General features: G+C 41.8%; 1 protein-coding gene across 1 annotated transcript in view; it reads right to left on the reverse strand.

Annotated features, from left to right (window-relative positions):
- The window catches only part of LOC124776591 (probable imidazolonepropionase), a 182,962-nt gene that overhangs the window by 124,554 nt on the left and 36,578 nt on the right, over positions 1-21,830 (reverse strand). The window contains exon 3 of the mRNA XM_047251649.1: positions 5,911-6,082. Coding sequence (XP_047107605.1) covers positions 5,911-6,082 — 172 coding nt within the window. The remainder of the gene's footprint in view (positions 1-5,910; positions 6,083-21,830) is intronic.

Genomic DNA, 21,830 nt, shown 5'->3' on the forward strand with positions numbered 1-21,830 from the left:
CACTTCAATTTACATACAATTTCCCTAAATTACTGCCACAATAGCGTCTCTAGGAAGGCTATACAACCCTTATCCAGAAGTCAGTAATCGCAAGCATATAGAGAGTCCTTTTTCCTGATCTTACCCCGCATCTTCACGAGGTCGGTATGTCAATTTTTGTTTAGCAATGTTAGTAGTAGATGTCCTTCCAGTAATCGCCATCCCTTCCCTCTTCCCCTCCCGCGATGGAATTTGTGTAGCCCAATTGTCTTCTGCGTCTAGTGTTAAGTCATGTTACGACGTACGTTTTCTAAATATTAGCGAATAATATATATATACAGGGTGTTACAAAAAGGTACGGCCAAACTTTCAGGAAACATTCCTCACACACAAATAAAGAAAAGGTGTTATGTGGACATGTGTCCGGAAACGCTTAATTTCCATGTTAGAGCTCATTTTAGTTTCGTCAGTATCTAGCGTACTTCCTCGATTCACCGCCAGTTGCCCCAATTGAAGGAAGGTAATGTTGACTTCGGTGCTGTGTTGACATGCGACTCATTGCTCTACAGTACTAGCATCAAGCACATCAGTACGTAGCATCAACAGGTTAGTGTTCATCACGAACGTGATTTTGCAGTCAGTGCAATGTTTACAAATGCGGAGTTGGCAGATGCCCATTTGATGTATGGATTAACACGGGGCAATAGCCGTGGCGTGGTACGTTTGTAACGATTTCCAGAACGAAGGTGTCCCGACAGGAAGACGTTCGAAGCAATTGATCGGCGTCTTAGGGAGCACGGAACATTCCAGCCTACGACTCGCGACTGGGGAAGACCTAGAACGACGAGGACACCTGCAATGGACGAGGCAATTCTTCGTGCAGTTGACGATAACCCTAATGTCAGCGTCAGAGAAGTTGCTGCTGTACAGGGTAACGTTGACCACGTCACTGTATGGAGAGTGCTACGGGAGAACCAGTTGTTTCCGTACCATGTACAGCGTGTGCAGGCACTATCAGCAGCTGATTGGCCTCCACGGGTACACTTCTGCGAATGGTTCATCCAACAATGTCTCACTCCTCATTTCAGTGCAAATGTTCTCTTTACGGATGAGGCTTCATTACAACGTGATCAAATTGTAAATTTTCACAATCAACATATGTGGGCTGACGAGAATCCGCACGCAGTTGTGCAATCACGTCATCAACACAGATTTTCTGTGAACGTTTGGGCAGGCATTGTTGGTGATGTCTTGATTGGGCCCCATGGTCTTCCACCTACGCTCAATGGAGCACGTTATCATGATTTCATACGCGATACACTACCTGTGCTGCTACAACATGTGCCTTTACAAGTACGACACAACATGTGGTTCATGCATGATGGAGCTCCTGCACATTTCAGTCGAAGTGTTCGTACGCTTCTCAACAACAGATTCGGCGACCGATGGATTGGTAGAGGCAGACCAATTCCGTGGCCTCCACGCTCTCCTGACCTCAACCCTTTTGACTTTCATTTATGGGGGCATTTGAAAGCTCTTGTCTACGCAACCCCGCTACCAAATGTAGAGACTCTTCGTGCTCGTATTGTGGACGGCTGTGGAACAATACGCCATTCTCCAGGGCTGCATTAGCGCATCAGGGATTCCATGCGACGGATGGTGGATGCATGTATCCTCGCTAACGGAGGACATTTTGAACATTTCCTGTAACAAAGTGTTTGAAGTCACGCTGGTACGTTCTGTTGCTGAGTGTTTCCATTCCATGATTAATGTGATTTGAAGAGAAGTAATAAAATGAGCTCTAACATGGAAAGTAAGCATTTCCGGACACATGTCCATATAACATATTTTCTTTCTTTGTGTGTGAGGAATGTTTCCTGAAAGTTTGGCCGTACCTTTTTGTAACACCATATATATATATATATATATATATATATATATATATATATATATATATATATATACATATATATATATAATGGAAGGAAACATTCCACGTAGGAAAAATTATATATAAAAACAAAGATGAGGTGACTTACCGAACAAAAGCGCTGGCAGGTCGATAGATACACAAACAAACACAAACATACACACAAAATTCAAGCTTCTGCAACAAACTGTTGCCTCATCAGGAAAGAGGGAAGGAGAGGGGAAGACGAAAGGAAGTGGGTTCTAAGGGAGAGGGTAAGGAGTCATTCCAATCCCGGGAGTGGAAAGACTTACCTTAGGGGGAAAAAAGGACAGGTATACACTAGCACACACGCACATATCCATCCACACATACAGACACCTTATTTAGGTGAAGGATTAGGTGGGTGAGGGCAATGGATTGTTCAGTTTGGAACTGGTATAGGGACTGATGGAAGGAAGGGTTGCAGCCAGAGATGGGAACTTTGAGTGTGAGGCCTTTGGGGGTAATGCCAAATGTCAGACAAGCCTGAGAAAATAAAATATGCGAGCGTAATCTGGCCAGGGCGAAGGCATGTTTGCGGAGGGAATGTAAATAAAATTTAATGGGGTCATTGTGGGGGTGTTGTGAGGGTGACATGGTATTAGAAGGTGGAAAGTGTAACATGAGGTGAAATGAAAATGAAAATAAAAATATATGGGGAGAGATAAAGGTGAACCGGAAAGAAACTGGAGATCTGGAATGAAAAAAGGCGAAAAGTTGTTGGTTACAGATGGGCTGTGTTGGACTTGGGTTGGTAGACAACGATGTACATAAAGGTTAGGTGGTTGTGTTGCCGCCAAAACACGTTAAAGGACGGAGAAATTCGAGAAAATTTCGAAAAAACTGCGTGTAGTATATTAAATGGAGTGGTATTGTGGTGGCAGATTATGAAAATGAGGCTAACAATTGTCTGACGAAGAAATAATGGCGTTAAAACCTGTGGGAAGCGGCTAAAAATGATCAGTGATGTGGGAAAAACGGAAATAGAAATAAAGCGAAAGTTATTAGAGCTGGCCGAAATGGTTGTTTAAAAGGTGAAAGGAGCTGTTTGTGAACTAGAAACGGTGGATATTATAGCGGCGGTAGTGCTGAAAGCGGCAAAAAAAAAAAAAATAAAAATATTTTTTGGTTATGGTTTGGAAGTGGGTTACGTATTATTGAGTATATATATAGGCGGGATAAAATAGTATAGCAGATTACGGTAAAAAGGAGAAGGTGAATACAAAGGGAAACTACTGGCAAAAACAGAAAGAGGAAAATAAGACGACAGAAAAGATTTCGAAATGCAACAGTGACAATAACAAACGTAATTGTTGGATTCAAATTAATGATATCAATATAATGGAAGGAAACATTCCACGTAGGAAAAATTATATATAAAAACAAAGATGAGGTGACTTACCGAACAAAAGCGCTGGCAGGTCGATAGATACACAAACAAACACAAACATACACACAAAATTCAAGCTTCTGCAACAAACTGTTGCCTCATCAGGAAAGAGGGAAGGAGAGGGGAAGACGAAAGGAAGTGGGTTCTAAGGGAGAGGGTAAGGAGTCATTCCAATCCCGGGAGTGGAAAGACTTACCTTTTTTTTTTTTTATCCACCGTTTCTAGTTCACAAACAGCTCCTTTCACCTTTTAAACAACCATTTCGGCCAGCTCTAATAACTTTCGCTTTATTTCTATTTCCGTTTTTCCCACATCACTGATCATTTTTAGCCGCTTCCCACAGGTTTTAACGCCATTATTTCTTCGTCAGACAATTGTTAGCCTCATTTTCATAATCTGCCACCACAATACCACTCCATTTAATATACTACACGCAGTTTTTTCGAAATTTTCTCGAATTTCTCCGTCCTTTAACGTGTTTTGGCGGCAACACAACCACCTAACCTTTATGTACATCGTTGTCTACCAACCCAAGTCCAACATAGCCCATCTGTAACCAACAACTTTTCGCCTTTTTTCATTCCAGATCTCCAGTTTCTTTCCGGTTCACCTTTATCTCTCCCCATATATTTTTATTTTCATTTTCATTTCACCTCATGTTACACTTTCCACCTTCTAATACCATGTCACCCTCACAACACCCCCACAATGACCCCATTAAATTTTATTTACATTCCCTCCGCAAACATGCCTTCGCCCTGGCCAGATTACGCTCGCATATTTTATTTTCTCAGGCTTGTCTGACATTTGGCATTACCCCCAAAGGCCTCACACTCAAAGTTCCCATCTCTGGCTGCAACCCTTCCTTCCATCAGTCCCTATACCAGTTCCAAACTGAACAATCCATTGCCCTCACCCACCTAATCCTTCACCTAAATAAGGTGTCTGTATGTGTGGATGGATATGTGCGTGTGTGCTAGTGTATACCTGTCCTTTTTTCCCCCTAAGGTAAGTCTTTCCACTCCCGGGATTGGAATGACTCCTTACCCTCTCCCTTAGAACCCACTTCCTTTCGTCTTCCCCTCTCCTTCCCTCTTTCCTGATGAGGCAACAGTTTGTTGCAGAAGCTTGAATTTTGTGTGTATGTTTGTGTTTGTTTGTGTATCTATCGACCTGCCAGCGCTTTTGTTCGGTAAGTCACCTCATCTTTGTTTTTATATATATATATATATATATATATATATATATATATATATATATATATATATATATATAGTAGAGCGTCGATTATCCGAAGTAATTGGGGGACATGGGTATCCGGAAAACTGGTTTGTTCGGATAATCGATCTGTACATGATTATTTGCCAAAAAGAAGTACTGTAAAGTAAATTTATTCATAAAAACAGGCATCTCTTTTAGTATTACAAAGTAACATACAAAGGCAACTTCAGTAGGAATATATAGTATGTGGCACACTTTATTAAACAAAAATATATACATATTACATACGCATTTTGAATGAACAATACACACAGTATACAAAATTAACGTTTAAAAAAATCCTTAATTTTGGTCTGTCTAAGCAAGCCTACACGCTTACGAGCAGCTAAGTCACGTACTTTCTTCATTACAGATATCTGAAACTGGTCACTTTCATCTTGGGCTTCAAACCATCGCAAGGCAGTATCTAAACAAGTGAACGCCTCAGAAGCTGTTGGTATACTTTCATCTTCACTTTTTGGAGCACTGATTGATGAGATGCTGGCGGCGTCATCTTTATCAGTGACGACGTTTACAATCTCGCTGACCTGCATGATTTGGTGTCCTGGATGTGCATCATCGATATTCATCCATTAGAAGAAATGTTCCGCCAACGGTGGCCCAGTGCGGCGACTAGTGTGGGAAACTTGATTTGGGAGTGAGGGGGATGATGGGCGGTAGGGTGGGAGAGCAACAGGTGCGAGCGAGTGCACGGTTCGGTTAAGCGGTCGTTCGGTTGACCGACGTTCGGATAATCGACGCTCTACTGTATATAATAATTCCAATCCCAAAGAAAGCAGACGTTGACAGATGTGAAAATTACCGAACTATCAGTTTAATAAGCTACGGCTGAAAAATACTAACACGAATTCTTTACAGACGAATGGAAAAACTGGTAGAAACAGACCTCGGGGAAGATCAGTTCGGATTCCGTAGAAATGTTGGAACACGTGAGGTAATACTGACCCTACGACTTATCTTAGAAAATAAATTAAGGAAAGGCAAACCTACGTTTCTAGCATTTGTAGACTTAGAGAAAGCTTTTGACAATGTTGAGTGGAATACTCTCTTTCAAATTATGAAGGTGGCAGTGGTAAAATACAGGGAGCGAAATGCTATTTACAATTTGTACATAAACCACATGGCAGATATAAGACAAACAATGTAATTGACATGGGACGTGGGTACAAGCTTGCTATTCATTTAATCGGATGTGGGAAACCGCCTAACAACCAATCCGCCTCCCCGAATCCCGGAAGCGGAGTGTTAACGTTCACGGCTGCCAGGGCGAGTCAGAATTAAGGACAGTAGTAATAGAAGAAATGCGAACCTTCATGGCGAACTCGTGGGAGCGGTCGCCGGCCCAGACAGGGTGTGTGTGTGCGTCCACGAAGCCGGGCATGACACAGCGGCCGCTCGCGTCTATCCGGGCGTCGAACTGCTGGCCCCCGAAGCGCCGGCACACCGCTTCCGAGTCGCCCACCGCCGCGATCCTCCCATGCCTGCACACACAAACAGCGGTCCTCCATCTTCTGCCAAAGATCGTTTGCCATATGAAGTACTTTCATCGTTCGAGTCATGCTCGTGCCTGCGAATAAAGTAAAAATCATTAAAAACATTACACGTTGAACGTTATGAAATTTAGCTCATAAGGGGAGGTCACGATGTTCGGATAACGAATTTACTTCATAGTTTGTACAGTTTTACATCTACATCTACATCCATACTCCGCAAGCCACCTGCCGCTGTGTGGCGGAGGGTACCTTGAGTACCTCTATCAGTTCTCCCTTCTATTCCAGTCTCATATTGTTCGTGGAAAGAATGATTGTCGGTATGCCTCTGTGTGGGCTCTAATCTCTCTGATTTTATCCTCATGGTCTCTTCGCGAGATATACGTAGGAGGGAGCAATATACTGCTTGACTCCTCGGTGAAGGTATGTTCTCGAAACTTCAACAAAAGCCCGTACCGAGCTACTGAGCGTCTCTCCTGCAGAGTCTTCCACTGGAGTTTATCATCTCCGTAACGCTTTCGCGATTTCTAAATGATCCTGTAACGAAGCGCGCTGCTCTCCGTTGGATCTTCTCTATCTCTTCTATCAACCCTATCTGGTACGGATCCCACACTGCTGAGCAGTATTCAAGCAGTGGGCGAACAAGCGTACTGTAACCTACTTCCTTTGTTTTCGGATTGCATTTCCTTAGGATTCTTCCAATGAATCTGGCATCTCCTTTACCGACGATCAACTTAATATGATCATTCCATTTTAAATCACTCCTAATGCGTGCTTCCAGATAATTTATGGAATTAACTGCTTCCAGTTGCTGTCCTGCTATATTGTAGCTAAATGATAAGGGATCTATCTTTCTATGTATTCGCAGCACATTACACTTGTCTACAGTGAGATTTAATTGCCATTCCCTGCACCATGCCTCAATTCGCTGCAGACCCTCCTGCATTTCAGTACAATTTTCCATCGTTACAACCTCTCGATGTACCACAGCATCATCCGCAAAAAGCTTCAGTGAACTTCCGATGTCATTCAAAAGGTCATTTATGTATATTGTGAATAGTAACAGTCCTACGACACTCCCCTGCGGCACACCTGAAATCACTGTTACTTCGGACGACTTCTCTCCATTGAGAATGACATGCTGCGTTCTGTTATCTAGGAACTCTTCAATCCAATCACACAATTGGTCTGATAGTCCATATGCTCTTACTTTGTTCATTAAACGACTGTGGGGAACTGTATCGAACGCCTTGCGGAAGTCAAGAAACACGGCATCTACCTGGGAACCCGTGTCTATGGCCCTCTGAGTCTCGTGGACGAATAGCGCAAGCTGGGTTTCACACGATCGTCTTTCTCGAAACCCACGCTGATTCCTACAGAGTAGATTTCTAGTCTCCAGAAAAGTCATTATACTCGAACATAATACGTGTTCCAAAATTCTACAACTGATAGACGTTAGAGATATAGGTATATAATTCTGCACATCTGTTCGACATCCCTTCTTGAAAACGGGGATGGCCTGTGTCCTTTTCCAATCCTTTGGAACGCTACGCTCTTCTAGAGACCTATGGTACACCGCTGCAAGAAGGGAGGCAAGTTCCTTCGCGTACTGTGTGTAAAATCGAACTGGTATCCCATCAGGTCCAGCGGCCTCTCCTCTTTTGAGCGATTTTAATTGTTTCTCTGTCCCTCTAGCCCATTATGACACCATAAATTGCAAGTATTAAGGCGTAAGGTTAAGGCGCCAAATTTCGTCCCCCAGTCTCTTTTTAGCCTCTGAATACAATATCTTTAAATCAATTATTCCCAAAAAACTTATATAACACCAGCAACTAAGCATACACATCGTACTTAGCTCAAAATATGTCAGAAACGATTAGTTATCTTTACAGAAAAAACTTCAAAAACAATGTACTTTTACTAAACTTGACAAAGTGGCCCTATTTTCGTCCCCTACTGATACATCTTGTAAAAGAGGTATTGTTGTTGTTGTTGTGGTCTTCCGTCCTGAGACTGGTTTGATGCAACTCTCTAAGCTATTCTATCCTGTGCAAGCTTCTTCATCTCCCAGTACCTACTGCAACCTACATCCTTTTGAATCTGCTTAGTGTATTCATCTTTTGGTCTCCCTCTATCATTTTTACCCTCCACGCTGCCCTCCAATGCTAAATTGGTGATCCCTTGATGCCTCAGAACATGTCCTACCAACCGATCCCTTCTTCTAGTCAAGTTGTGTCACAAACTCCTCTTCTCCCCAATTCTATTCAATACCTTCTGATTACTTATGTGATCTAGTCATCTAATCTTCAGCATTCTTCTGTAGCACCACATTTCGAAAGCTTCTATTCTCTTCTTGTCTAAACTATTTATCGTCCAAGTTTCACTTCCATACATGGCTACACTCCATACAAATACTTTCAGAAACGACTTCCTGACACTTAAATCTGTACTCGCTGTTAACAAATTTGTCTTCTTCAGAAACGCTTTACTTGCCATAGCCAGTCTACATTTTATATCCTCTCTACTTCGATCATCATCAGTTGTTTTGCTCCCCAAATAGCAAAACTCCTTTACTACTTTAAGCGTCTCGTTTCATAATCTAATTCCCTCAGCATCACCCGATTTAATTCGACTACATTCCATTATCCTCGTTTTGCTTTTGTTGATGTTCATCTTATATCCTCCTTTCAAGACACTGTCCATTCCGTTCAACTGCTCTTCCAAGTCCTTTGCTGTCTCTGACAGAATTACAACGTCATCGGCGAACCTCAAAGTTTTTATTTCTTCTCCATGGGTTTTAATACCTACTCCGAATTTTTCTTTTGTTTCCTTTACTGCTTGCTCAATATACAGATTGAATAACATCGGGGAGAGGGTACAACCCTGTCTCACTCCCTTCCCAACCACTGCTTCCCTTTCATGCCCCTCGACTCTTATAACTGCCATCTTGTTTCTGTACAAATCGTAAATAGCCTGTCGCTCCCTGTATTTTACCTCTGTCTCCTTTAGAATTTGAAAAAGAATATTCCAGTCAACATTGTCAAAAGCTTTCTCTAAGTCTACAAATGCTAGGGACGTAGGTTTGCTTTTCCTTAATCTTTCTTCTAAGGTGAGTCGTAAGGTCAGTATTACCTCACGTGTTCTAACATTTCTACGGAACCCAAACTGATTTTCCTCGAGGGCGGCTCCTACCAGTTTTTCTATTCGAATGTAAAGAATTCGTGTTAGTATTTTGCAGGTATTACTTATTAAACTGATAGTTCGGTAATTTTCACATCTCTCAACACCTGCTTTCTTTGGAATTGGAATTATTATATTCTTCTTGAAGTCTGAGGGTATTTCGCCTGTCTCATACATCTTGCTCACCAGATGGTAGAGTTTTGTCAGGACTGGCTCTCCCAAGGCTTTCAGTAGTTCTAATGGAATGTTGTCTACTCCCGGGGCCTAGTTTCGACTCAGGTCTTTTAGTACTGTGTCAAACTCTTCAGGCAGTATCGTATCTCCCATTTCATCTTCATCTACATCCTCTTCCATTTCCATAATATTGTCCTCAAGTACATCGCCCTTGTATAGACCCTCTATATACTCCTTCCACCTTTGTGCTTTCCCTTCTTTGCTTAGAACTGGGTTTCCATCTGAGCTCTTGATATTCATACAAGTGGTTCTCTTTTCTCCAAAGGTCTCTTTAATTTTCCTGTAGGCAGTCTTAACAGTTTAAAAACAAGGTATTAATAATAGAGACATGTTACAATGTTTATTTATATTAGATACAGGTTAGAAACGTCCATTTTTGTTACAAAAATGTTGATTAGCAACTGTACGATTATTTTTTACCCTTCCAAACAAGAGTTCCAAATAAATTTATTTATTTTTTTGTTCTTTGCTCGTGAGCACATTTCGTGTTGCCACACAGAACATTGCGTACAACGCATCCGTTTTTCCCCATGATTTTCTTGAGAAAAACGTTTCAGGCAAATGGGGCACTCCGCATCATCTTCATTATCCTCGCTTCCACTTGAATCTTGGTATCGGACATCACAGTTGTCATCAGAGTCACTGGATATTTTCAGGCTTGTCTTCTTTTTTAACGGTTTCTTTACCTTTCCTGGCAACGTCTTCGGAATTAGATCCAACCGTTTTCTCACATTACGTTTGGTTTTCTCTTGAGATTGTTTCATCTTGTAAGGCGATCGTGTAATAAGAGAAGCCCTGCCTCGTCCCTTAGACGAAGATGAATGGATAACAGGCACCCCTGCGATATCTGTTGGGCTAACTGCTACTAACTGTGGCATCAGTGTGCTGCTCGAAGGTTGAGCGACTGGAAAGGCCGGCTGTATAGCTGTGCTTGTTGAGGGCTGATTTTTTGCATGCGTGTCCGGAGCTGAGGAGGCGTCAGCGATCGCCGAAAGGTCTTCTGGGCCAAACACATTCGGGTTGTAAGGCAGAATCCCAGTTTTCTTACAACCATTAACGGCAGTTTTTACAACCGCTGCGCATTGATAGGCTTCATTGAATAGTTGTGCAATCCGCATGTCACCAACAGTCGTGCCAGGATGGTTAGACAGCCTATTTTTTATTGCCTGCGCATAAAATGTTTTGAAAGGAAACATGAACGACACATCAAGAGGCTGCAGTTTTGAAGTGGAGTGAGGAGGCAAGCAGACTATGGCAACACCATTATCAGAGCATCGTCAGTAACATTCACATTGCGAGAATGTGAATAGTGTCCGTCAAATATCAACACAACAGGATCTTCCTTTGATGGCTTTACAATTGAAATGAAAAGTCGAAATAATTTTACAAAAAGATCACTTGTATCCACCAAGACTCAATCGCTCCCATAATTGACCCTGGAGGAGCTCCATCCATGAGTTCGTTCTTCATCAGCTTTCTGGGAAAAATCGTAAGAGGAGGCACAAATGTACCCGATGCCGACATGCACAAAACAGCCGTCATTGGTGCACCTCTCTCTGCAGACGACAGTTTGTGCGCAAACTTCTTCCCTTTCACAGCAACAGTCTTTCTTACTTTGTGTTGTACCACTGTGATGCGCGTTTCACCTATGTTGAACACTTTAAGTGCCGGTCTAGGTGGCCGAGCGGTTCTAGGCGCTACTGTCTTAAACCGCGCGACCGCTATGGTCGCAGGTTCGAATCCTGCCTCGGGTATTGACGTGTGTGATGTCCTTAGGTTAGTTAGGTTTAAGTAGTTCTAAGTTGTAGGGGACTGATGACCTTAGAAGTTAAGTCCCATACTGCTCAGAGCCATTTGAACCATTTTTTTTGAACACTTTAAGTGGATTACATTGTATTTTCTCCAACTCGGGGTTCAAAATAGAGAAAAAGAGCTTAACACTTTCCTCGTTGAAACTTTGTACCCTAGCTAGTGACACGGATTGCGGCGTTCATGTAGAAAGTGTGTCTGAAGAAACAGACGCAACCACTTCCATCCCACTGAATATGGGTGAGCAACATTATTGCGTATAGTAGGCTGAAAGGCCATTAGCCTAAGGTCATTTAGAGTAAAGCCATAGAAATTTTTCTCCGTGTCCTTACAATAAGACACTAACTCAGCCTCTAGCTCACGTTAAAAAACTGGTTTTCTACCAATAGCTTTTTCAATTAACCCTTCAGCACTTTTACCTTCTCCTTTCTGTATATAATCCTTGAGAGTTGCTCTAGGCACACTAAATGTCTTACTCGCAGCTTTATATCCCAATTCCTTATTTCTCACCGCAGTTATTGCAGATTTAAATGCCTCTCTATCCCACTACTTCCATGGCGGCATCTGAAACAAAGTGTAGAGGTATGTTCTAAATTTTATCCCCTGGACGTATTTAGAAACAGGTGGGGGGACGAAAATAAGGACATCCTGCTTGCCGATATGGCGCTTCCCACACTACGTGAAGTAAACCAAACACGGCAAAACGCTCACATCATTCACTTTATAGCTTACCCTTTACAGATTATGTCAAATACAACTAAATAAACACATTATAATAATTCGAAAAGAGCATTTAGAAATAGTATTTCGACAACTCAAATGTTGACAAATTAGGATACGTTTTCTCAAACGGCCACGGAGAGGACTGGACGCATGAAACTTTCACAACTAACTGGTGGCCATGGGCGCAACTAACGAAAAATATCACCGATGGCGTCCCTACTGGCAGAACAGAGAACGTTATGGGGACGAAATTAGGTACGGAGACGAAATTTGGCGCCTTTACCTTACTACTTAGGCGATTTCGAGAAAATCTCAAAAGGAATTCTCTAACATTCTGCTTGGTATCTGTTTGTCCTACCACTTTCGCGCAACGACGCTCTGAACGTATTTTATTAGGGAATTGACTAGTTTGAACCTGGGAACTGTTGCTAGTAAGGAGACGCCAGACCACACATGACATGTAGAGTTCAGAAGAGTTCAGTGAGACTAGCGATGATATAATCAAATACTTAATGATTTCAGCGACAGCTCCACTGCACTCCCTGTAAAAGAATCTCAATACTAACTAAATTTAGTGGAAGGGGTTCAAGGCTTTCCTATTTTTAGGTAGCTGGTAAAATAACGTCGAAAAAGCAGTTAAGTTTTCCATTGGAAATTTTATTCTACTCACAAAACATTGTTCATAAATTGCACTATTGATAAAAGAAAACGTTTTACTACAGTATGATAAAAACCAACTGTGTTCAACAAAAATGTGAACGAATATTCCCTGAATGGGTTTTCAAGTTCTACAATGGATCGAAGGATGACCTATGCCATATCATATCTATAATCTAGATTTAAGTTAAGTTTCATAAAAGAGAAAACTATCAAAATGGTCTACAGTGACCCTCAATTATCTTTAATTACTTATCTAACTTGTCGTAAATTACAGTGGTTGATGTGGCTTCTCAATAATTATATAACAGAAAAATCATTGCGTTTCAGATTTTTACTTCAAGTAGCAAATGTGAACACCATGAGATTTAATTCACAATCAACACTAGTATTACGTAAAAAGGGGATGTAACAGATGAGACTTCTGCAGTTCTGAGTGAAGCCTTACGCACTCAAAAACGAGGCATCGCATGCATTCATTAGCTTGTCGGTGTTTAGGCAGCGTCAGGGGGTGGTGGGTGGCACAGCTCCATGCAGCTCGCCGTCTCAGAAGCAATTCTCTCGTAACTTCTCCTTACTACAATTTATCGAAGTTGGTTTTAAAAAAGGTATCTGGCTGTGTTTTCAACTGACCAATCAGAGTCTCAATGTTAACCTTACGCTCCGCCTACAAAAATTCTGTCTATCCAATGACAAACGTTACACTTTTCGTGGTGGGGCAATGTTTTTAACGTTTGCAACATAACAGAGACGCGAAAAAGTCTCACGCTAAAACTTGCAGCTGGTGTGGCCCTTTTAGTGTTGTTGTAAGATCTATACTGTTCTTCTGGAGGGTTCTAAGTTTTAACATGGGCTGGGGGATGGTCCTGGCGGCCAGCCGGCGATGTGGGTGTCCGTCCCTTATTGTAGAGCCTTCTAGCTTAACACGGTTCTGCTCTCGGCTTCTGTTCTCGTTTCTCCCCTCGGAACTGCGTCTGTTTCACGGTGGGAAGGTATGACATGCATTTAGGCGTTCTTGTGTTAGTCTGTGGTCTTCCATTTGCTCACTCGTTGATCATATTACTTTGGTTAATTTAATGTCAGGATTTATTCGGAGCTATGTGACATACTGCCGGATTTGCTTATCATGTCAGGGTTTTCATGGAAGGTGTTGGATTTGCCTGACAATTTACATATCACTACCCTTCGAACTTAATTTTTGCACTGAAGTTAGGCAATGATTGAATCGTTGTCTAAGTCAGTCAAAAATTATTCCTTTATCTAAATTTTGTTGCCTACTATTCAGCCATGCTATTCAAGTTCTACACTAGTTTCTATCACTAATTTATATTTTTAAATTCTTCTACATTATTCTCAAAAATACACTCCTGGAAATTGAAATAAGAACACCGTGAATTCATTGTCCCAGGAAGGGGAAACTTTATTGACACATTCCTGGGGTCAGATACATCACATGATCACACTGACAGAACCACAGGTACATAGACACAGGCAACAGAGCATGCACAATGTCGGCACTAGTACAGTGTATATCCACCTTTCGCAGCAATGCAGGCTGCTATTCTCCCATGGAGACGATCGTAGAGATGCTGGATGTAGTCCTGTGGAACGGCTTGCCATGCCATTTCCACCTGGCGCCTCAGTTGGACCAGCGTTTGTGCTGGACGTGCAGACCGCGTGAGATGACGCTTCATCCAGTCCCAAACATGCTCAATGGGGGACAGATCCGGAGATCTTGCTGGCCAGGGTAGTTGACTTACACCTTCTAGAGCACGTTGGGTGGCACGGGATACATGCGGACGTGCATTGTCCTGTTGGAACAGCAAGTTCCCTTGCCGGTCTAGGAATGGTAGAATGATGGGTTCGATGACGGTTTGGATGTACCGTGCACTATTCAGTGTCCCCTCGACGATCACCAGTGGTGTACGGCCAGTGTAGGAGATCGGTCCCCATACCATGATGCCGGGTGTTGGCCCTGTGTGCCTCGGTCGTATGCAGCCCTGATTGTGGCGCTCACCTGCACGGCGCCAAACACGCATACGACCATCATTGGCACCAAGGCAGAAGCGACTCTCATCGCTGAAGACGACACATCTCCATTCGTCCCTCCATTCACGCCTGTCGCGACACCACTGGAGGCGGGCTGCACGATGTTGGGACGTGAGCGGAAGACGGCCTAACGGTGTGCGGGACCGTAGCCCAGCTTCATGGAGACGGTTGCGAATGGTCCTCGCCGATACCCCAGGAGCAACAGCGTCCCTAATTTGCTGGGAAGTGGCGGTGCGGTCCCCTACAGCACTGCATAGGATCCTACGGTCTTGGCGTGCATCCGTGCGTCGCTGCGGTCCGGTCCCAGGTCGACGGGCACGTGCACCTTCCGCCGACCACTGGCGACAACATCGATGTACTGTGGAGACCTCACGCCCCACGTGTTGAGCAATTCGGCGGTACGTCCACCCGGCCTCCCGCATGCCCACTATACGCCCTCGCACAAAGTCCGTCAACTGCACATATGGTTCACGTCCACACTGTCGCGGCATGCTACCAGTGTTAAAGACTGCGATGGAGCTCCGTATGCCACGGCAAACTGGCTGACACTGACGGCGGCGGTGCACAAATGCTGCGCAGCTAGCGCCATTCGACGGCCAACACCGCGGTTCCTGGTGTGTCCGCTGTGCCGTGCGTGTGATCATTGCTTGTACAGCCCTCTCGCAGTGTCCGGAGAAAGTATGGTGGGTCTGACACACCGGTGTCAATGTGTTCTTTGTTCCATTTCCAGGAGTGTATGTTTATATTGAGAAGAGAAGAATATTTTTATGTTATTATCAGTATTAATTTTTAATTATTTTCTTTCTTTATTTAAGTGTGAAGTTTGTTTTTTAAGAAGTTTGTTATTGAAAGGGAGGAGTCTTTCGCATCGATTTTCTTAGAAATATTTTTTTTTATAAATGTAGTAATTAAGTAAAATCTATTCCTAACACATTTTGTAAATATCATTTCTAGGCACTCATTTCAACATTGTTACACTAAGAAATAAGAACTATTTCCAAGAGTTGCTTTGACAAAGAAATATACATACACAGGTATTGAGATATTATCCTAACAAATGGTACAAATGTTAAAAAAGGGAAAACATCCAACAAGATAATTTTTGATTATTTGTTTTTATAAGGAGAAATAATTAAAATATAGTTATTCTTTTATTTTTATGCAGAGAAAATAGTGGCATATAGTTTTAGTGTTTATTATGGCTTACTTTTGTTCTTTATACACTGTCCATTTCAGAAGTAATGACTTATTTTTATCGATAGTCATTGACTGTTATTTTGTAGTTTATTAGCTGTCTGGTGCGCTTTAACTTATTTAGTTTTTCACACGTTTCTTTTGCACAATTCCTACATCACATAATTTGATTTCACACATTCACACAATCCTATGAATGTTTAAGCATGAGGTTGGCGAATGTTTTTGCATGAAGATGATGGACTTGAGCGAGATGGATGTGGGCAAGTATTTGATGTACAGCTTCGTTCGTCGTTCCTTGTTGGTTTTGCAACTGTGTGTTGCTGTTGTGGAGGTCTCATAATGGAATGGAGCTGAGAGTGCAGAATTTCGTTGTTTACTGGCTTTGTATGCATGAAAGTCATCGTTATGTGTCACTGAAAGCGGTCGTTTTTCGTTCTAATGCTTTGCAGACGACTAGTTTACAATAGGATAGGGATTTGGGAAGGTATGTCATCTATTCTTCACCCATCTTCTTTCTTGGTCTCAATCTGGTGAATATTCAATTTCTGTTCTTCCTGCTTTTTCTCTGCTTCTTACTTGATTCTTGGTTCTTCTCTGGGCAGGATATGGGAATATTTATTGATAACTAGTCACTTTGTAGTTCTTCTCTTAGTAACAGTTTGATAAATTGTTTGGACGTGTCATTTCTACTTTGTGGAAGTTTTCTTCAGTTTTGTGCATCAGCGTGCTGTTTAATAGCAGTAGTGTGACTTTTACACTTTTTTTTGTGCCATTGGTGGCTTGCCCAAGCGGTCTTCTCGTTGGGCCATTTTTTGCTCACTTCGCTGAGTCGGGGCGTCCCGGGGTTTACGAGCAGTGAAAGTCCAGTGTTTGTTTGTCTGTCCCTGCACGGGTCCCTTTTAGCAGTAGATTTACTGCCGACTTCGGGTACAAGTGCCCTTTGATGGTCTCGCTGTCCTTTCCCTTCTCTCGATGCTTCTGCCTTGTAGGAATCGTGTCTTGCTAATCACGTCCTTTTCTTTCTTGATACTTCTCTCATTGCAACTTGTGGGTCATTGCATTTGCTTCTTGCTGGAGTTTTTACAATGGTTCTTACAAAAAATTTTACTCATAATCATCTAACATATGTCTAGTACCTACATTGTTGCACGCCTTTTTAAAAAGCTTTACAAATTTTGGCGCCCTTTCCATGTTACAACTCTAAGATATTTTGAGTCTTAACTTCTACAAGAATCCTCAAATTCGTTCTTTATGTTTGTGTAGTGTCGTGGTGTATAGCATTTTAGTATTTCATGCTGTTAGACTATCTACGCTTTATCCCTTCACCTTAATCTATGCTGGTATTGGTGTTATTTTTGTTTTTGTTTTTATTGAAACTACTTTCTTTTTCCCACCTTCCTCTTTCTTCATTCTTCTTTTTCCTGACGATCTTATCTGCAACATAAACATGAAATATTGTGCTGATTATTTACTTGAACTTCTTGAAATTTTTCGTCAATTTCTTTATGGACTTTTAACATGAGTTGAGGCGATTCCCCCTTTTTTGCATACCATTCTAATTCTTCATCCTCTTTATCTCGCATAATTCTTAATTGTTTGTTTATAACTGATATTTCTTCTTCTAATTTTAGCTTTTGCTCAAAGAGTAGTGTGACATTCCCGAATGTTACGCTACCTTTCCCCGTATCTGTTATCACTCGTCTCTCATTTAAAAAATCTGCACCTATAATCAAATCTACAGTTAGTTTAGGTATAATCACGAAGTTGGCTTCGATCTTTTGACCTTGGCACGAAAGAGTTAACCTTGTTTGTCTCGTAACTTCCGCAGCATTGTTTCTAATAGGACTTCACTTTAATCTTACGTGTTTTCAGAACTGGCAATTCCCCATTGGCATTACACTGCATGAATAAATTTTCTGAGATCGCGGTCAGTTCACTTCTGCTATCGATTACAATATTGACTGGGGTATGTTTTACCATGGCCTTCACAAGTTGTTGAATTTGAAAGGGTTGGTTCTGTTCTTCTTCTTCTTGCATCAACGAATCCTCCACTGAATCATACATGAGTCTTTTCAGGAATTTCCCTTGTGAATTCGAACTTTCTGTAGGATAAGCCTCGACTGCTACTTCTCTCTCTTTTATTTTCTCTTCTCTATTTCTTCTTTCATTTGCGCTTTCTTCAACATCCTCTACTTTTTATTACTTCTTCGTCTATCTTCTCCTTCTTCGTCGCTACTTCCACATAATCGCATTTAAATGCTCTAATTATCGATTCATAACTTCCTTCATTATATACGTTGGGTTGTGTGTCCACTAGTAACTTATTTTCGACTTCTGTCGACTGCGCATTATCCTCATTGAATTTGCTTTCCCTGGTTTCCATCTCAAATAGCTCTGCAATACTCATTACTTCGTCCTTTCCTCCTACATTCGTTGTGCAGGCCTCTGGTAATTCATCTTCCTCGTCAGTATTCTCCCAATTAATTTCGTCCCAACACGATATTGTTATTTTCCTGTCTTCGTTTTCATCTGGTCCCTGCGGTTTTGTTTCTTCCTTCTTCTCTTCTCGTGATAAGGTATTTACTTCTCTGTTCAAGGTGCTGCAATTATCCTGGGTCGGTGCGTCATTCTCTTTGGCATGGGCGCTTAGTTGTCAATTCGAACGTTTTTCGGGGTTTGGTGGTCTTAGCTCCACCTCTTCTATCTGTATTCTCTTTTCTTGCTCCGCTTGTTGATATTGGTTTCTTTGTTGATAATTTGTCGGTCTGTTGGTTCTCCAATACCCGTTTCGGTTGTCATTGTTCCCTCTGTAATAGTTGTTGCCGTTCCTGGGTGAATTATAGTTATTGCCGTATTCTCTTCTAAATCCATAACCGGTTTTTTTTTTTTTTAATCTGTTGTCGTTTCTTGGTGCGAAGTTATCACGTGGTTCGTAAGTATTGTTTCTTCGTACTGTGTCTTGTGGATTCCGCTGCCTTTTGCTTTCGTTTTCATGTGCGCTTCGTCTTTTTTTGCGTCATCTTCCGAAAATATAAACTCTAGTTCCCTTAGAATTCCTTTAAATGCTTCGAAGTCATTGCCTCCGCGACCTACTAATGATTGCTGGTATTTCAATGGTAACTTCATCGCGCATAATTTAATCAACTCTCCATCACTGTATGGTACATCTAAGCATTGATTTTTCTTTGCCGTTACTTCGAAAAATTTCACGGGACTCTTCTCTCCTGAATTTTCAAAATATGGGTTCTGCAATAATTCGTACTTCACTCTGTTCTGTGCTTCGCTGGACCAATATCGTGAGAGAAACTTCTCTTTGAAATCTTCGTACGATCGGCATATCGCTGCAACATTCTGCATGGTTTCTGCGACTGTTCCTGACATGTGTGCACATATAAAGTCTAATTTGTATGCTAGCGTCCAGTGTTCTGGTAATCCTACTTGGAATTGATCAATAAAAGTTCGTTGATGTAATGAGTTTCCTTCTCGAAAGTGTTGAAATTTTCTGACTGTGAGGAAATGATCGTTGTCGTATTTCGTCATAGTTCCATATGAAATTCGCGATTCTTCGCCACTTTTGTTTCTGATCATTTCTCCCGTCGTTCTTTCCGGTTGTGGTAGATCCATTGGATATTGTCCACTGTAACTTTCGCCTATCCTTGCTTGATATCGTTGGAGTGGTACGCCATAATTTTCTTCCATCGGTTGTGAACGTGTAGCTGAATGCACTGCACTGTACTCTTCGCGACCTGGCTTTCCATTGTCACGTATTGGTTCGGTATCTTGTCTGGCTAACCTTGCCGCTTCATTGCACGATCCAGACTGTCTTGAAACATACATTTGTGGTTCTGCATGTGTTTGTGGTGCCGTTTGTTCATTAAGAATTTGGAAACGTGTTTGTTGCTGTGCAGGCCGTCTGATTGCACGTATGTTACTTTCCGCCTATGATTGGAATCGCAAATGCGTAATGTCTTCGTTAATTGCTTGTTTTTCCGGTGCTGTTACAGATACGGATGTGGTTGCAGACTCAGTGCTCGTTCGATCCTGTTCACTACGCTCTTCAATGATTTGCAACAACTCTGTTCGCAATTTCTGAAATTGTTGCTTCGTTTGCGCTTCTATTTTGACTATGCGATTATCATATCTTTTCAGCATTGCTTTTGTGATACGTTTGTGTAACCCACTGTATTCAACAATTTCACGCGCTGTACCTGCTGCTTGTCTAGTAATTACGTTTATCTGTTTCTCTAGTTTCTTGACTTCTCCCTGGGTGTTGTTACGTAATGTTTTGATCTCGTCCTGAGTGTCATTACGCAATGTTTGTATGTCCACTTGTACCTTGTCAATGTCTGTTCTCAATTGATTGTGACCTGTCATTAAGTTTCCTATCACTTCTGGAGATTCTTTTGCCTCGTCTTCAATATGACTTAGGTGTAACTGAATTTTTTTGTTTTGTTATTTAATCTCACGCATTTGTCTCGTGGTTTCTGCATTCTGAATTTGAATTTGGTTCGCTATTACTTTATTTTGCCTTGACATGGTTTCCGTAATTTGTTGTAATAATTCTGCCAGATTGGTGGATCGTATTGCGTTTTGTTCCGACGCCCTACGCTCTGTATTTTCGCCCAAGTGTTGGTTCGCAACCGATTGCATTGAACTGTGCGGTGACACGTTTCTGCTCGAATTCCTTGTACTCTGTGGTGAGGAAGCTCTTATTACTTGTACTATGGGTTCTACGTGACGCAAGTTAAAATCCACATCGACTGTCTCTCTACTTTCCTGCTCCTCTGTCGTATGCTGACCTACGTTTTCTATGCCTTGGCGTGCATTATCCTCGTTATGGTGCGTTATATGTCCTATTTCTCGCGATACTGCATCGTCTGTTGTACTGTCCTCTACTCTCTGTCCATTTTCATGCTGGGCCTCTAAGCCAATTCGGTCAAGGTCTCGATTTGCCATTGCTAACCTTTCCGAATCCCTTATTTTCTGTTTTAAAAGCAATTCACGCGCCCTACTTCGCGTCAACATGCGCTCATACGATCTCACGCGTTTCATAAACTTTTTGTTCACACGACTTGACACTTATTATACCCAAGACTGACAATCCATCCACTTACTTGTTGGGTCAGAAGCAACTTGTCAACGATGTATCCGCCACCTGTGCGCTTGCATTGGAGAGAAAACTTAATTCTAACAATATTAAAATTCATAACTTAATTATGCTATTGTCTCTGCTAGAATGTCTCACTTTCTATTGACTACTTTCTTACTATCAATCGCTGCAGCTACTGTTTTTAACTATTTATGCCTTAAAAAAATTATTACGAAAATTTTTAACAGCATATTTTTCTGACTTAGTTGGGCATGTGGTCGACCTTCAATTATGGTATTTTACCATCCTGGCAGGGTCGCCATTCTCTAACATTGTGCATGGTATCTGTTTGTTCTAAGTTGTGTCTCCCTACCACTTTCCCGCAACGATGCTCTGAGCGTGTTTTTTAGGGAACTAACTAGTTTGAACCTGGGACCTGTTGCTGGTAAGGAGACGCCAGACACACATGACATGTAGAGTTCAGAAGAGTTCAGTGAGACTAGCGATGATATAATCAAATACTTAATGATTTCAGCGTCAGCTCCACTGCACTCCCTGTAAAAGAATCTTAATACTAACTAAATTTAGTGGAAGGGGTTCAAGGCTTTCCTATTTTTAGTCAGTTGGTAAAATAACGTCGAAAAAGCAGTTAAGTTTATCATTGGAAATTTTATTCTACTCACAAAACATTGTTTATAAATTTCACTATTGATAAAAGGAAATGTTTTAATACAGGATGATGAAAACCAACTGTGTTCAACAAAAATGTGAACTAATATTCCCTGAATGGGTTTCCAAGTT

Source organism: Schistocerca piceifrons, chromosome 2 (assembly GCF_021461385.2).
Source record: "Schistocerca piceifrons isolate TAMUIC-IGC-003096 chromosome 2, iqSchPice1.1, whole genome shotgun sequence".
In the NCBI taxonomy this organism is placed as follows: Eukaryota; Metazoa; Arthropoda; class Insecta; order Orthoptera; family Acrididae; genus Schistocerca; species Schistocerca piceifrons.